This window comes from Cyprinus carpio, chromosome A21 (genome assembly GCF_018340385.1).
Source record: "Cyprinus carpio isolate SPL01 chromosome A21, ASM1834038v1, whole genome shotgun sequence".
NCBI classification, from domain to species: domain Eukaryota; kingdom Metazoa; phylum Chordata; class Actinopteri; order Cypriniformes; family Cyprinidae; genus Cyprinus; species Cyprinus carpio.
The window spans coordinates 19,594,221-19,613,257 of NC_056592.1; the positions used below are offsets into that span (position 1 = coordinate 19,594,221).

The following is a 19,037-nucleotide window of genomic DNA, read 5'->3' on the forward strand; positions in this document are numbered from 1 at the left end:
CACACACAAAAAAACAAACAAACCAAAAACATTTGAACATAAACATGAATGAACATAACATAAACAATTGTGAGTGTAACAATTTGAGGTGTAAAATAATATTAATAAATAAAAAAGAGATGATGCAATACTATAAAAAAAAACTTGCAAATTAAAATTTTGATAATTCTAAATTACCAGTGTAGCTATGTTGCTTCACATTGTAAAAAAAACAACACAATACTGTGCATCAGCGACTGCTCCACCCACAGAAAATATTTGTGTATAACAACTGCTTCAGTCAGTTGTCCCTTTGTCAGAGCACTGTGGAAGTCTCAGTCCATTTAAAACAAACAAACAAAAAAAAATACTACTACAGCATCTTCCCTAATTACGCCAAGCTCACTTGCTTCAGCACCCTGTTTAAAGGAACTGTGCCATGAATAACAGTTGCCTATACAAGAGCTTCTATCCAACTACAAATGTGCATCTTCCTAAAGTACATCCAGTACCTTGTTTGGAGGAACTGTGCCAACAAATAAGTTGTCCATATGCATAAGGAACTCCAAGTGCATATTGTTTGACTTTTGTCATTTTCAAGCTCACTTATTCCAAAAGCTTGTTTTTGAACTGTGCCTTGGATGACAACCTCTGTCCATTTAGATTTAGAAAGATCTAATGCAAGACTTCAAAAGTGCATTTGAGCTCTGGTGGGTAGCTCAAGTTCAAACAGTATATCAGTGCAAATAACAGAGCACAAGCCTGTGCAATGCTACTCAAGTCACTAAGGACTTCCACACCTTCAATTTAAGACACCAATGTCCTGTGGGTCATCGTCAAGCAGTGTTCCCTCCTTCAGTATGATATACACTCCCATCACAGTTTGTTTCATGGTACTTTGTGACTCAATGTCTGAATCCTGTGGGACGAAATACATTAAATATTACAAACAAAAATAAGCTCAAATATTTAGAGGACTGTTTAAGGTGGTCACACCATTGTTAAAAAGGGTATCGAGTATCACTAAACCTCACCTAAAAGCTGCAGCTAAAAATATAGTAAATGATGTCTTCTCAAACGTATCTCAAAGGGTATTTTTGGGGCCTGGAGAAGTTTTGTCATGCCCTGACATTTGTGCTTTTTTCAGTTTCTTATATCTAAATGGCTAAAGTCTAATCTCACTGTAATCAGCACAAACTGGGCTATAATAATATGTGAGCAGCATGTATGTACATGATTGTGTTTTTGAGAAAAAAAATGTTATGCGTGGTTAGTGGAAAAACTAAAAATGTTAAATCACTTGAATAAAGCAATAAAACACATACAGAACATTGGTTTCCGGGACTTTTGAGAACTGGAGCTTGTAGCCTAGAATTTTTTTTTCTTCTAAATGATGTGAAAATCATCTTGTTTACTCACTCACAGAAAACAATATATTAATTTAAATTTTCTAAGACACTTTTTGTTGGTAAAAGTCATATGCGAGTAGGGGTCAACTATCATGAATTCACACCTGAGAAGACAAAGGCCTGCATAATGAGCTGCATAATGAGCCATTCAGTCAGCTGTGTCACTGAGAGGGATGAGTTACAAGAAAGAATGTGAGGACAAAATAAATGTATATAATTTTATGTTTGTAGTTTATTTAGAATATATTTAATTATCCCACAACATAATTTAATATTCACTTGTGAGTGCAGTTAAACAGTTTATTAGGAACAATTAAAGCTGAAAGTGTAATTTAAGTTCTTTTCGGGGTTATCAGTAGAAAATACCCCAAAACGCGTATACGCGTTAATCGACTTCAGAGGGTTAAATGGACAAGCTTACAGGTGCTGGTCATATAATTAGAATATCATCAAAAAGTTGATTTATTTCACTAATTCCATTCAAAAAGTGAAACTTGTATATTATATTCATTCACACAGACTGATATATTTCAAATGTTTATTTCTTTTCATTTTGATGATTATAACTGACAACTAAGAAAAATCCCAAATTGAGTATCTCAGAAAATTAGAATATTACTTAAGACCAATACAAAGAAACGATTTTTAGAAATCTTGCCCAACTGAAAAGTATGAGCATGTACAGCACTCAATACTTAGTTGGGGCTCCTTTTGCCTGAATTACTGCAGCAATGCGGCGTGGCATGGAGTCGATCAGTCTGTGGCACTGCTCCGGTGTTATGAGAGCCCAGGGTTGCTCTGATAGTGGCCTTCAGCTCTTCTGCATTCTTGGGTCTGGCATATCGCATCTTCCTCTTCACAATACCCCATAGATTTTCTATGGGGTTAAGGTCAGGCGAGTTTGCTGGCCAATTAAAAACAGGGATACCATGGTCCTTAAACCAGGTACTGGTAGCTTTGGCACTGTGTGCAGGTGCCAAGTCCTGTTGGAAAATGGAATCTGAATCTCCATAAATTGGTCAGCAGCAGGAAGCATGAAGTGCTCTAAAACTTCCTTGTATACGGCTGCGTTGACCTTGGACCTCAGAAAACACAGTGGACAAACACCAGCAGATGACATGGCACCCCAAACCATCACTGACTGTGGAAACTTTACACTGGACTTCAAGCAACGTGGATTGTGTGCCTCTCCTCTCTTCCTCCAGAGTCTGGGACCCTGATTTCCAAAGGAAATGCAAAATTTACTTTCATCAGAGAACATAACTTTGGACCACTCAGCAGCAGTCCAGTCGAGATGCTTCTGATGCTGTCTGTTGTTCAAGAGTGGCTTGACACAAGGAATGCTACAGCTGAAACCCATGTCTTGCATACGTCTGTGCGTAGTGGTTCTTGAAGCACTGACTCCAGCTGCAGTCCACGCTTTGTGAATCTCCCCCAAAGTTTTGGACCAAAGTTAGTCTTTCATTATGTATACCAAATTCTGCCAACAGACTAACTGCTATACTTGACAGGAATAATCTTTGCAGTAATTTTTTAATTTTCGTAATGTTTTCCGTTACTCCCCAACCTTGATCTTGACCCATATCTTGACATGGCAAAGAAAAAGTTGAAAATCCCTGTTAGAAAGAGAAGACGAGACAAAATCCAGGATCCAGGCCTATCTTGTTGTCCATTTTGATGGGGTTGCTTTTAAGCCCTTTCAATTGATGCCTGAGGCTAGAGGTGTGTTTGGGCCATGATGTTTTGTAATGACAGCATGCGAAAAATAACATTAAACTCTTGTATGACCGGGGCGTGATCCCCGTTCTGCAAAAACACTTCTGCTTCGCCATGGTGCTGTGCTATCTGCAACGCTATTCGTTTAAAGTGATAACATGAAGCATTTATCCTTAAATTACATACATTTCATTATGTTTCTATCTCAAGGATAAATTGATGATGACTAGCAGATTTAGGAATTAATGTGTGTGAGGTAACATTTTCCTGCTGGAATATACACAATCTTTGTTAAAACAACCCATGACAAATCAATGTCCTCGGCCGTGCTTTTCCAGACTCATTAACTTGACATAAACAAAGAGTCAATTTAAGACTGTCCTGAGGCACATGAGCTGAAATCTATGAATAGACCATGGCAAATCGGTATCTTGATGGGGATAATTATTGGAAACTCGTACCATATGTGTTAAAGTCTCATGAACAAAATTGATTAATCTTCATATTACTTCCCCAGAGGTCATGCGTCAATGAAAGAATTCCACATACACTAAAACCATATATCAACATGACAGACAGAGATCATTAAAAGGTGATAGGTCAATGTTGGAATTCCAAATATGCTTAAAACCATATGGCATATTAATATCTGGAGATTATTAATAGGTTTAATTCAATTCAAGTTTATTTTTATAGCGCTTTTTACGATACAAATCATTGCAAAGCAACTTTACAGAAAATTAAGTTTCTACAATATTTAGTAGTAGCTTATCAGTGATGACTGTCAGTTTACAGTATGTGCATACGGCAGAAATGTTCAGAAAAATCAATAAAAGATGTAAACAAACAGACGATTAACACTGTTAACAGCAATTATGCAATCAATCTTATAGCAAAATGTGGTAGTTCTGTTGTTGTCTCTGGGTTAGCATCATCTGAGGTCCTCTGAGGGGTTGGCATCATCTCTTCTCAGGAGTTCTGGATCCAGACTGGAGCTTGTGTAAATCCTAGTTACCACGGGATGTCAATCCCGTGGCAAAACAGAGAAACAAATTGAGACATAATTAGCGTAGCTGCTGTTCCAGCCAAGTATAAATTTTATTAGTTTAACCCAAGCCAAAGAATAATAATGCGCATTTGATCAGATATAATTGCAGTCCAAAATTATGAGATGCATTCTTTGAATGCTTGGCCAAAGAGGTTTGTTTTTAATCTAGATTTAAACAGAGGAAGTGTGTCTACATTATCAGGAAGGCTATTCCAGAGTTTGGGAGCCAAATGCGAATAAGCTGACCTTCTTTAGTGGACTTTGCTATCGGTAACTATCAAAAGTCCAGCGTTTTGTGACCTTAGGGAGCGTGATGGGTTGTAGCGTGGTAGAAGACTAGTTAGGTACGCAGGAGCTAAGCCATTAAGGGCCTTATAAGTAAGTAATAATATTTTGTAACTGATACGGAACTTAATAGGTAGCCAGTGCAGAGACTGTAAAATTGGGGTAATATGATCATATTTTCTTGACCTGGTAAGGACTCTAGCCGCTGCATTTTGGACTACATGTAGCTTGTTTATTGAAGATGCAGGTCAAAGGTGAATGTGACGTGGGTGGTCCAAGGTCGCGGGGTCAAACCCCTCAGGGTAAAAGGTCAAAAGTCATCATCAATCAAAAAAGTTGACCAGTGCCCCAGCATATTTACTACAGTTTTGCATATGATTATTCTGAGTGAGCTGGGTAAAGGGAAGAGAGTGGGGGAGAAGGTACAAATGTGTCAAGGAATGGGCATTTAAAATAAAATGCAGTACTTTCATTAGACTTTTATTGCACCATATTTTCATATCAACAGAATACAATAAAATCTATATTAAAATGTAAATACAGATGTGTGCTGACTATCTGAGTCAGTACACATTTAGATTATTGAAGTGACAAACAACATTCTATAACCAAGCTCACACCCATACATTTCTTGATTCACAACCACATTTTTGAACTTTTGATGTGAACTAAACAGGACTCAACAATTTTTCTGTCTTATAATACAGTGAGCCATTCTGCTGAGAGTGTGTGTCTAACAGGTCTTTGTGTGTGTGTGTGTGTGTGTGTGTGTGTGTGTGTGTGTGTGTGTGTGTGTGTGTGTGTGTGCACGCTTTAAGAAAATTACAAATGCAGATATGAGCAGCCTGTTATCTGCTTATTTTAGATCCAGTCACGGTCTTCCACTGGAGCTCTAACTTCGGTATATGTTTATACCCTCCCCCACCGCCCAGCAGCTATCATTCTGCAGTTCTTATACTTCAAATAGTGACCTTACCACCTTGATAGTGAGAAATATAATAGAGCTCTTCAGAAGAGAAACTATTTATTAGTAAGTTGCAGGGTAGCGCTGACAAGTTTTTGTGCTGTTGAATGTTTCTGTGAATGCACAATCATCTCTATATGAATGTTTTTTTGCACATTCTTTAATGAAGACAACACATTACATTTACATGTATGCATTTAGCAGTTTTATCCAAACAAAGTTAAAGTAATTACTGCAATTACAGTGGATAGTTGTACACATGCAGCCTTAATAAGGATCAGTATATTTATTTCATACAGTGAGGACTGTGCAGTGTTATTTTATATGATTAAATTTTTGTAGTATGTTGTACCCGAAACTGTTTTTCTTTTGTCATGTATGACTATTGTAAATCTAGTGTCATGGTAAATGTGGTATCCTAATTATAAAAATAACATCACAAACTTTCTACAAAATGATGGAAATTACTTTTACAAAATTAGTCATTTTGTTTACAAGAAAATGTATTAAAGCTAAATAAAAAATATAATGTTCTGTAATTTATGAACTAATAATTAATTAGACTAACAATTGTAATATAACAAATTATATCTCATGTTTAACCAAAGACATCAGAGTCAGTGGCAAATTTCACAAGAACTGGCTTAGACAAGGCTATTCTTGGCAGGTATGCTAAACAGCCATGGACACCCCTGGAGCTTCTCCAAAAAATGTTGAAGCAAATTTTCAAATAGGCGCTGCCTTTATAATTAAACCTCACATTTTTTAAGTTTAAAGAAATGCATTCCCACCTTTGGATTATGAATGAAAATTTATATTCATTGAAATTTTCATTTAAATTTCAAAGTGAAGTTCATACAGGGGAAGTTGTGGCCTAATGGTTAGAGAGTTTGACTTCTAACCCTAAGGTTGTGGGTTCGAGTCTCGGGCCGGCAATACCACGACTTAGGTGCCCTTGAGCAAGGCACCGAACCCCCAACTGCTCCCCGGGTGCCACAGCATAAATGGCTGCCCACTGCTCCGGGTGTGTGTTCAAAATTTATTGTGGGATAACAGACATTTAGTTGCCTAGCTCAAAATGGAGTTGCATATGAAAGTGATTTAGTTACAATGAAGATTTAATACCACATTAGTATGCTTTCTTAAGCCAACGTATTAAAAAAAAAAAAAAAAAAAAGACAGCATTTTAAATTTTGTATGTGCTATTCTTCTAAAGTCACACTTCCTCAAACACACTTTTTTTGTTTGTTTTACCATTAGCAGGAGATTGGAGACATGGGCCACCTGCCTGCAGACCTGAAGCTTGAAAAGAAACCAGTTCCTACTGACAACGAGAGTGACAGCGATGACTCTGAAGTTATGAATAGCACTTGCAGCTTTCTCCGGAGTAAAAAGAGAGGTCTAAATAACTTCAAAAACAGCTTTTTCTCTGGCTGCACACCCATCCGTGAAGAACATTAGCATTACAGTAGTAGAATGTGATATATTAACACTTGCTAACTTGTCTCTTTTTTTCATGTGGTTTAAATGTATAAATTTGTTTAAATTGATCATTGTAATATAGGTTTGTGGAATCTGCCATTCATTTGCAATAATGGTTAAGGCACTGACAATATGAACTGCTCATGTCATGTGTTATTTTAAAGTCTTTTCAGCAATATTGCTGTATGACGTTTGAAAGTCAGGCTTGTAGATGTTATTTCTATTAAAAATCTAGTGACTCCAATAAATGGTTCATTTTACTTTTGTTGTTTATTACTTAACATTGCTATGTTAAAACATCTAAATACGCTATTCATTTTTTAAAATTCTGCATTGATAAAAGCTTTGTTTTAAAATGCTATAATGTTATGCTCAGTTAATTCTAATATTACCTATAGCAGGTGACAAATGTGAATTTTAGTGCTCAGATTTTTATTTATTTATTTATGTGTTGTTGCTGTTGTTTCAATGAACAAATCCATAAATTGTCAATTTCTATATTGGCAAGCACAACCACACAGTGCCTTTCACTTCTGGGGGTCTCTTGAAAATTGGCGAAGAGATTGTGAATTGGCCATAGATTACACACCATAGCAGGTCCCAACTAGCAATTATTATAATGCTTTTGAGCTGTTTGCGAATATCTTTTATTTTAAAATATGCACTTTTAATCATATGCCTAATATACAAAAAACGCCATTGATGTTTCTTGTCTTGTCACATTCAATAGCAAATTAAATGAATCACAAAAATCTTTTAGCAGACAAAACAGGTGAAAAAATGAGCAATCTTAATCATATCTACAGACCAGTGTTGGGGAACACAGTTACTACAGGCTACTTTGACACCGCAAGCCTTAGTGATCAATCCTCATTCAGTGCTGCTTAGATCTGTTTTTTTTTTTTTTTTTTTTTATGTGGCCAATGTCAGATTTGAGTGTGAACTGGTCATGGTCAAAAACTAGGATTGAAGGATTGTGAGAAAGAGCAAAGTTTTTTCTTGTATAGTTTTGCCTCAGGTTTTTCTTTTCTAGAGCTGTCACCATAATACTTAGTTCTGACACCTCACTGTCCTTCCACTAACTGCCTTTGCAGCTGTCTTCTATATTCCAGGTCCATGTAGTCATAAAAACCCTTGAAAAGTCATGGAATTTTAAAACCGCAATTTCCAGGCCTGGAAAAGTTTTAGAAAAATAAATAAACACAGAAAGTTTTGGAAAAGTCATGGAAATTTATTTAAAAAATATCTGCAATAGAATATATTTTTAATCAGGTCCTGAATTTTTGTATGGTATTGCACATATATTGCCTAGTTTTACTCTTTCCTGCAGGTTGATAAAAGCCAACAAACATGAAAAACAACACAAACAAAAATCTGACTCTTTATTGTAGCGAAATCCTATTGATATGTCACTTGCATAATAATTTGGAAAGCAGTGTAATCAGAGCAGAGTAGGCTTATGAAAGGGGGGGGGGGGGGTTGAGCCAAACTTGCTTGGAATGAATCGTTTCAAACTCATTGGCAAATGACTCTAATATTAAACGTATATTCTGAGAAAATTACAATGTTTTCTGACCTTAGATGCATTTAAACCTGTTGTAGGGGACTAAATTACAATGTTTTGTGACTTTAAAATACCATCTGACCTGCTCTTTAAAAGTACTGCTGTATGAACAAAAGTGCAATAACATTTGATTTGAAAACACTTTAAACAAATAAGGTGCTTTTTACAGAATTATTCCCTTTACACTGTAGCAGTTAAAATATTTCTTGTAAATCTCAACTTAAACATTAATGAAATCAATTAAAATCTCCTTTTCATATAAGTGTATTCTTGTGCCATGTCTATACTGGACACGAGCGGCGTGGCGCAACAAAATACTATAGAACCCATTATAATCAGTGATGCTGTCTACACTGGATGATTGCTGCCTACACTGGATGTGCACCGCAGTGATCTATATATGTTCTCTATTATAGATCAGTGTGCCGCAATAGCTAAAGTCTGTCTACAATGACTGGACGTGACAAAGCGACCATTGCAAATTATTCAAATTTTGTGTCAGTATGTCATAGATAGAAAGAGGCAGCTGTTTACTGTCTGGGATTTGTCGTGCCGCGCCACATCCAGTGTAGACAGCATCACTGATTATAATGGGTTCTATAGTATTTTGTTGCGCCGCTTGCGTTCGATGTAGACACGGTGTTAGGCCCACCCAAATGCTCTCATTGGTTGAGAAGCGTGAGGACGCCCATCCCAAACCAGTACTGATCAACATCCCACCTCTCAATGGTTTGTCTGTATGTGTATTCAGAGCCAGTGAGCAATGGACTTTCAAAATAATAATAAAAACTATTAAATTGCAATAAAATAATTGTCAACATTAATGCGTTAACACGTTAACAAGTTTATCATTCTATAAACATGCTAGCAACATGCTGATCATGCTTAAAACATGTTAGCAACATGGAAATCATGCTATAAACGTGCTAAAACATTAGTAAAATGTTAAAACCATCTAGCTATGTGTTAATTTATGCTTTAAACATGCTATCTATCATCTTACAATATATATCTGTCTATCTATATATCTATCCATCCATCCATAATCCGACTTTCTATCTATCTAGATGTCTGTCTAGCTATCTGTCCGTTAGCAACATGTTAACAACATAATTAACAACGTTAATCATGATAGCAACTTGCTAGTCACTTTAAAAACATGTTAACAACATGTTAACTATATTAAAACCAAACCATAGATATGTATAGGTAGATGCCCCATTCGACTGCGCCAAGCACTTAAACGTGTCCGCCATCTTTAACGGTCAACTTGACATCATTTACCATAATAATCAATGAATATTCGATGCCACAATCCTGCACAACTGATGGTTTTCAAAACCGCAGAGATTTAAATTCCTGAAGAAAAGGTATAACAGGTGAGAATGTGTTGGTTTGTGTTTTTAAATGTATTAACTCAATATTACAAGTTTTGAAACATTGGTAACTTTTAATGTTGTGTTAGCTAACATGCTCATATTGTTGTATGGTGTTAGTTAGGTCCATTGATATGCATACGTAGATACCTCATTTAGCGACTGTTTCTATGGGAGCTAACATGCTCATATTGTTGTATGGTGTTAGTTAGGTCCATTGATATGCATACGTAGATAATGAATATTAGAAGATGCCACAATCCTTATATATATATATATATATATGGTTCCGCCTCTCTTGCATTCTCACCTGTGAAAGGTTATCCCATTTCTTTAGGAATTTAAATCCTGGTGGCATCTACAATTATCAGCTGTACAGGATTGTGGTATCCAGGGTTGCCAGGTTCCAGAAAAAATTCCAACCCAAAGCTTACTCAAAACCCGCCCAAAAGGGATGAAAACTAGCCCAATTTTCGCCCTGACCAGTTATAGCTGATAGCTGATTTATTTTATTAATGCCCTTTAAAATAGACATTTTTATTTTATTTATTCTGTTTTGAATCTTAGCCAGAATTTTTTTTTTTTTTTTTTTTTTTTTTTTTTTTTTTTTTTTTTTTAGTTTTCAGGACTTTTCATGATACATTTTAAAATTAGGGCTCATATGGACAGAAATATTATGACAATATTTTTTTCCATATCGTATGTACAGAGCCCTGCACATGACATGTAAGAGAAAAATATATTATATAATATACATATATACTATATTATTTTGTTACCTCGATTTTCTAGATTGTGCGTACAATTTAATAATTTGTTCCCTTGTTCTAGGTAAATTGTGCCAACAAAATAATAATTAGTTGTACATCCTGTTCGCATATGCATTTTCATAAACCTGTTGCTGTTATGTTATATGTTATGTTATGTTATAGACAGAGACACTTAAATTGGGTTTTATTTTGAGTTGGGAATAAGTTATACAGACATTCTCAAAAGATTTTCATGGGACTTGTTTTAATTGAGTGGAATCTTTTTATGTTAGAGGTATTTGGATGTATTTATAGGAATTGTTGGGTTTTATTAGGGGCTGGTATTGACTTCATTGTTGATCAGCTGCAAGGCTCTGGTAAAGATCATGGATATCATTGGATGTATACAAAGTGTTTGCAACAAGGTATCCGTATCAGAGAAATAGTAGTAAGGATCATTCTCTCTATACTTATCTAAATTACAACCTATGCTCTCAATGTCAAATGCAGAAATGTTAATCCATGTGTTTATGACCTCAAGGATAGATTATTGTAATGCTTTATTGGGTGGTTGTTCTGCATGCTTAATAAGCAAACTCCAGCTAGTCCAAAATGCAGCAGCTATAGTTCTTACTAGAACCAGGAAGTATTACCATATTAGCCCGGAACTGTCAGCACTGCACTGGCTGCCTATTAAACATCGTATAGATTTTAAAATCTTGCTTATTACTTAAAAAGCCCTGAATGGCACCGCAGTATTTGAACGAAATCTTTTTACATTATAGTCCTCCACGTCCGCTGTGTTCTCAAAACTCTGGCAATTTGATAATACCTAGAATATCAAAATCAATAGATGGATCCTTTTCCTCTTTAGCACCCAAACTCTGGAATAACCTAACTAACATTGTTCGGGAGGCAGACACACTCTTGCAGTTTGTATCTAGATTTGTTAGAGATGTATTTAATCTGGATTAAAGATAAATTACTAATGCTTTTAATATCCAAATCTGTTAAAGGATTTTTAGGCTGCATTAATTAGGTCAACCGGGAACATTTCCCATAACACCCGATGTACTTGCTACATCTTTAGAAGAATGGCATCTATGCTAATATTAGTTTGTTTCTCTCTTATTCCGAGGTCACTGTAGCCACCAGATCCAGTCTGTATCCAGATCAGATGGTCACTGCAGTCACCCGTATTAGTGCTGTGCGATTAATCGAAATCGCATCGCAATCGCGATTTGAGATGTTGCGGTTTTGCTAATCGCAAAGCCTGCGACTAACCAATAGAGTGAGCGCACCTCCGTTCTCCACAATCAGCTCTGCTCTAGCCAACTGCATAAACGGCCAGTAAAAAAAAAAAAAAAAGCGGAAGAGAGAGAGTGTGTGTGATTATGGCGTCTACAGGGTCAGATCGATAGTTGGTAAATTAATACTAAAGAAAAACTTGTGTAATTTGATATTACTTCGGCTTCGAAATGACAGATACCAAACAAAAAAGGTGCTGTAATGTTAATTTGCAAGAGCTGCATCACAACACATATCAAGAGCTCCCTTATCGGTTCTGCTTTCAGTACTGGAAAATAAAAAAATATATATTCTTAGATGTTTTATAAGTACATGAACGTTATCTTGCACATTTTATATCCCCAACAGATTCTAATTTTAAAGAAGTTTATAATGCATGTTCGCTATTCCCAATCCAGAAGACCGCACACACAGCCTGTGTCTCTGAATGCTTCTCATACTCGTTCCTCTCATCCTCGTCTCACGGAGGAGCCGTTACACTCTCCGCACACACGCAGTCTGTCTCGTAAAGTCTCCACGAGCGCATCGGGCAATAAGGATGAGGCTAGACGCACGCGCGCAACCTATGTCACCTCACGACAGGCTCCGCGTTTAAACCAAGTGTCTAACTGCTTTGCTAAGTTGGATGGAATGAAACATTAAGCACATTTGTTCTTAAAATCCCATATGCTTACAAATTAATAAATCAGCCTATGTAATACTTTAATAATTTACTGAAGTAATACAGTTCTTTATTTGCACAAAATTCTGTGAAAGTAGTAATACCATTATAATAGTCCCTGCTGAAAAACGAAAAAACAATAGAACCCCTCCCAAAACACAATATGAAATGTAATAGATTTAAGGGTTATATATACTGGGAATTATATTAGGCTTTAAAGGTGCCATGTGTAAAAATTGAGGTAAAAATATCCAAAAAATGACCTACACGCATCAAAAGAATGAGAAGAAATAAGGGCGATGATGTCATTAAAAAAATGTCAAGTTATAGTGCTGCAGAGATATCAACCTTAATTAGCATTAGCATTACTAGCCACGGCCCGACAGGTGTCGTAATACCAGTTTCGGCCATGGGAGGCGGTATGCGGGCAACATAACCACCAGCCAACCTGCAATACATAATAACTCGCACGGCTTGTGGGCGTACTTGAACCTGATGTCAATCGTTTGGAAAGTACAGCCCACTACTTCATTTCAGTTCAGGGAAGAGAGCGGAAGGATGGCTGAAGCCCTTGGCAAGAGACACCTACCACCACCACCCGCTACAGGGAAACAACCGCGCTCGGAATCACAAATCAAATCAATAACCAATAAGAAAAGGAGCCGAACCAGAGTAAACATCGGCACTGCTTTCCATCGCTGGAGACAACTGATGGACTTGAAAGAAATGAGGTTCGACTCTGAACGTGCAACATTTCTTTTGGATTGGTAAGTAAGATGCTGTTAGTATTTTGCTAGAAGTTTGTTTTATATGTTTGTGTATTTTTTTTCGGGAAGCTATAACATAGAAATGTATCGAAGGCTGTTCGATAAACGTGCTAATGTTAGTGATGGCTAACCGTAGCTGCGTTTGATAATTAGCTAGCTATAACTTACCCACAGATCCGATCCGGTTTTCACCTGTTATCTACCAAAGCCCGTCTCTACCAAGCTGATGCTAAAATGTAACATTACCTAAGAAGCTTGAAATGTCTTCGATGATAATGAACCCGAGAGAGAGAGAGAGCGAGCGCCCCGGCCGCGCACGCACTCACTCACTATATTCAGAGTGGTCAAGTTTTTGCTAATGAAAATCAAACTTGATATATGCTGCTAAATTAGCATCAGGCGGGCAGCATACGTAACACTCTAAATAGATGTTGTCCCTATTTTCACTTGTATATGTGCAGCTAAGAAAAAACACTTTAATCGATATTATGTATGAGGAATACATTTGTCATTTGTAGCCTACTGTATCTTTCAACAGTGTTCGTGTTTTTTTTACTATAGTAGAGATGATCGGTTCACGTGCGCTAGGGATCTGCCATGTAACATTTACAAGTGCCAAAATGGTATTGTTTGAACTGCGTCATAAAATTGACAGAATCTGTTATTTTTTTTTTTATATCATAACTAACCTGCTCTGTCTAGTCTGTTGGTCTCCGTGTCCTCTTTGTTTCGTGGTTTTTCTGTGCGTGAGAAAATTGATGTGTGTGGCATGAAAGCATGTGAAAAGAGTCAATTGCGTGTGTCTCACGGTGAATGCTTGAGAGTTGGCACGCTCTGGTTACGTTGGTTGGCGCTAGCTTGGTCAACATCAGCTGTCTGATGTTGACCAATGATGTTGACAGAATGCTGTCTGTCAAATTAATTTAATTCAAATAATGTGTATATACAACTCAATGTAATATGAACAAAACGAATATGAACATATTCACTGGTAAAGGTGAAGGGGAGTAGCTTGAAGATGTCATGTTTCAAAATCACTTGACATCACCCAACGTTCCTCTGGAGGCAAAACGTCCTCTTAGGCTTCAGCTATGGCTCTAGGGTTGTTGTGAAGGTAGGGGCGGAGCATAGAGACTATGCCGTTTCTCGTTTGTTACTCTAGAGTAGACCAATTCACTTTATTGAGGCATACTGCCCCCATCTGGTATGGAATGTGGAGTATGACTTGATTTTTTTGCCAGACATGACACATGGCACCTTTAATGTACAGTCGTGGCCAAAAGTTTTGAGAATTACATAAATATTGGAAATTGGAAAAGTTGCTGCTTAAGTTTTTATAATAGCAATTTGCATATACTCCAGAATGTTGTGAAGAGTGATCAGATGAATTGCATAGTCCTTCTTTGCAATGAAAATTAACTTAATCCCAAAAAAACCTTTCCACTGCATTTCATTGCTGTCATTAAAGGACCTGCTGAGATCATTTCAGTAATCATCTTGTTAACTCAGGTGAGAATGTTGACGAGCACAAGGCTGGAGATCATTATGTCAGGCTGATTGGGTTAGAATGGCAGACTTGACATGTTAAAAGGAGGGTGATGCTTGAAATCATTGTTCTTCCATTGTTAACCATGGTGACCTGCAAAGAAACGCGTGCAGCCATCATTGCGTTGCATAAAAATGGCTTCACAGGCAAGGATATTGTGGCTACTAAGATTGCACCTAAATCAACAACTTATAGGTTCATCAAGAACTTCAAGGAAAGAGGTTCAATTCTTGTAAAGAAGGCTTCAGGGCGTCCAAGAAAGTCCAGCAAGTGCCAGGATCGTCTCCTAAAGAGGATTCAGCTGCGGGATCGGAGTGCCACCAGTGCAGAGCTTGCTCAGGAATGGCAGCAGGCAGGTGTGAGCGCATCTGCACGCACAGTGAGGCGAAGACTTTTGGAAGATGGCCTGATGTCAAGAAGGGCAGCAAAGAAGCCACTTCTCTCCAAAAAAAAACATCAGGGACAGATTGATCTTCTGCAGAAAGTATAGTGAATGGACTGCTGAGGACTGGGGCAAAGGCATATTCTCCGATGAAGCCCCTTTCCGATTGTTTGGGGCATCTGGAAAAAGGCTTGTCCGGAGAAGAAAAGGTGAGCGCTACCATCAGTCCTGTGTCATGCCAACAGTAAAGCATCCTGACACCATTCATGTGTGGGGTTGCTTCTCATCCAAGGGAGTGGGCTCACTCACAATTCTGCCCAAAAAACACAGCCATGAATAAAGAATGGTACCAAAACACCCTCCAACAGCAACTTCTTCAAACAACCAACAACAGTTTTGGTGAAGAACAATGCATTTTTCCAGCACGATGGAGCACCGTGCCATAAGGCAAAAGTGATAACTAAGTGGCTCGGGGACCAGAATGTTGAAATTTTGGGTCCATGGCCTGGAAACTCCCCAGATCTTAATCCCATTGAGAACTTGTGATCAATCCTCAAGAGGCGGGTGGACAAACAAAAACCCACCAATTCCGACAAACTCCAAGAAGTTATTATGAAAGAATGGTTTGCTATCAGTCAGGATTTGGCCCAGAAGTTGATTGAGAGCATGCCCAGTCGAATTGCAGAGGTCCTGAAAAAGAAGGGCCAACACTGCAAATACTGACTCTTTGCATAAATGTCATGTAATTGTCGATAAAAGCCTTTGAAACGTATGAAGTGCTTGTAATTTATATTTCAGTACATCACAGAAACAACTGAAACAAAGATCTAAAAGCAGTTTAGCAGCAAACTTTTTGAAAACTAATATTTATGTAATTCTCAAAACTTTTGACCACGACTGTAAATGTCTTCAGGCCAGGACTCTTACCAAACATGCAAAGTTTCGGGCAGATCAGACATTGCATGTTTAAGTTAGTGTAAAAGAAGTAATTTCCTGTTGCCAGCAGGTGGCACTAAGACTATAAATGAATATTGGCCTAAAGATGAGTTCAGGACAGTACCCATATCAAACACAAGAACTTTGGGCAGACCGGATATTGCATGTTTAAGTTAGTTTTAAAACAAGTAATTTCCTGTCGCCAGAAGGTGGCGGTATGATTATAAACTGAAATATTGGCCTTAAAATCTGTTGAGACTAGGAATCTTATCAAACATGTGAAGTTTAGGGCAGATCAGACATTTCATGTTTAAGTTAGTTTAAAATAAGTAATTTCCTGTTGCCAGCAGGTGGCGCTATGACTATAAATCAATATTTGCCTTAAGATGAGTTCAGGCCAGGACTCTTATCAAACATGTGAAGTTTGGGGCAGATTGGACATTGTATGCATGAGTTACAAGAACTTCCTGTTTCATACTATCAATAGCATGCTTTATTACTAACTAAGTGTTGCTAGCATGTTTGAGAATATTTCTAGCATGTTTAGCACACAATGGCATATTTAACTGTGTTGCTAATAGTGATGTAAACCATGTTACTTCCTGTTGCCAGTAGGTGGCACTATAACTATAACGAAATATGAACATGAAGATATCTTCAGGCCAAGACTCTGATCAAACGTGAAGTTTGAGGCAGATTGGACATTGTATGCACAAGTCACAGTTATGTTCTGCTTCACTGCATTAATAGCATGCTTTAACACTTAGCTACTTGTTGCTAGCATGTTTTAGCATGGTTCTAGAATTTTGCCAGCCTATTTAACACTTGTTGATGCTTTTTATTATGTTGTTAGGGGTCCATAACAGTATTAAACATGTCACTTCCTGTTGCCATCAGGTGGCGCTATGACTATAATCAAATACAGGCATGTTGATGTGTTCAGGACACGACTCTTGTCAAACGTGTGACGTTTGGGGCAGATCGGACACTGTATGCCTGAATAGAGTAACTTCCTGTTACACTGCATTAATGGGATGCTTAATGTTACACTGCATTAATGGGTGTTGCTAGCATGTTTTAGTATGTTTCTAGCATGTTGCCAATGTATTTAGCACTTGCTGAAAATTTTTTATATGTTGCCAGGAGTCCATAACAGTGTTAAACATGACACTTCCTGTTGCCAGTAGGTGGCACTATGACTATAACCCGAATAAGGGCATGTTGATGTGTTCCGGACAGGACTCTTGTCAAACGTTTGAAATTTGGGGCAGATTGATCATTGCTTGCCTGAGTTACAGCAATTTCCTTTTTTATGGCATTAGTAGCATGCTTTAGCACTTAGCTAAGTGCTACTAGCATGTATAAGTATGTTTCTAGCATGTTGCCAGCCTATTTAACACTTGTTGACACTTTTTAATATGTTCCTAGGAGTCCATTACAGTGTTAACCATGTCACTTCCCGTTACAAGCAGGTGGCGCTATAACTGAATATAACTGAATTTTGGAATGGGTGTTTGTTCAGGGCATAACACCTATCAAACGTATGAAGTTTGGGGCAGATCGGACATTGCTTGCCTGAGTTACAACAACTTCCTGTTTCATAGGATTAATAGCATGCTTTAGCACTTAGTTCATGTTGTTAGCATGTTTGGGAATATTTCTAGCATGTTTAGCACACAATGGCATACTTTTTTGTTTGCTAATAGTGCACATCAGTAAAAAACATGTGACTTCCTGTTGCCAGTAGGTGGCGCTATAGCTATAACCAAATATGAACATGTAGATGTCTTCAGGCCAGGACTTTAATCAAACTTGTGAAGTTTGAGGCAGATTGGACAATGTATGCTTGAGTTACAGTAATGTTCTGCTTCACTGCATTAATAGCATGCTTTAACACTGACCTAAGTGTTGCTAGCATGTTTTAGCATGCTTTTAGAATTTTGCCAGCCTATTTAAAACTTGTTGATGCTTTTTATAATTTGCAAGGAGTCCATAACAGTGTTAAACATACCACTTCCTGTTGCCAATAGGTGGCGCCATGACTATAACCGAATACGGGCATGTTGATGTGTTCAGGACAGGACTCTTGTCAAACGTTTGAAGTTTGGGGCAGATTGGACATTGCTGGCCTGAGTTACAGCAACTTCCTTTTTTCACTGCATTAGTAGCATGCTTTAGCACTTAGCTAAGTGTTACTAGCATGTATAAGTATGTTTCTAGCATGTTTCCAGCCTATTTAACACTTGTTGACACTTTTTAATATGTTCCTAGGAGTCCATAACAGTTTTAACCATGTCACTTCCTGTTGCCAGCAGGTGGCGCTATGACTATAACTGAATTTGGTCATGAGTGTTTGTTCAGGACAGAACACCTATCACACATGTGAAGTTTGGGGCAGTTCGGACATTGCTTGTCTGAGTTACAGCAACTTCCTGTTTCACGGCGAAACATCAAATTTTGTCAGGCCGCCAGGGACACACCCCTTGACGAAAACTCAAAACCTTCGCAATTTAACATCACAAAGGTCTTATGATGACCCTCACCAAATTTGAAGACAATCCGATTAAAAACTGCAGGAGGAGTTCGTCAAAGTACGAGGCATGGAAATGGCAAAAAAACTGCACAAAAATCATACAGGAAATTCAAAATAACTTACTTCCTGTTGGGTTTTGGATTTTGTACCAAGAGACTTTTTTGTAGATAATGGTGTGCTACACGTGTGTACCAATTTTCATGCATGTACGTGAAACGTAATTTAATAGGTTGCGCTATCGAGCCATTTTGCCACACCCACTTCTGAAACCTGTATCAGATGTAAATTTTCGCCAGTTCTGATGCGTGTGCAAAGTTTAGTGAGTTTTGGAG

At 37.6% G+C, this 19,037-nt stretch overlaps 1 protein-coding gene across 2 annotated transcripts in view; it reads left to right on the forward strand.

The window, feature by feature from the left end:
• Positions 1 to 7,143, forward strand: part of LOC109073411 (chromosome-associated kinesin KIF4-like) — a 164,828-nt gene extending 157,685 nt beyond the window's left edge. The window contains exon 31 of one of the 2 annotated variants that reach the window (XM_042711200.1): positions 6,665 to 7,143. In XM_042711200.1, the coding sequence (XP_042567134.1) occupies positions 6,665 to 6,862 (198 nt within the window). In that variant the 3' untranslated portion in view covers positions 6,863 to 7,143. Of the gene's footprint in view, positions 1 to 6,661 lie in introns of both variants that reach the window. The other variant, XM_042711199.1, reaches the window with a different exon arrangement.
• Positions 7,144 to 19,037: the final 11,894 nt, after the last annotated feature.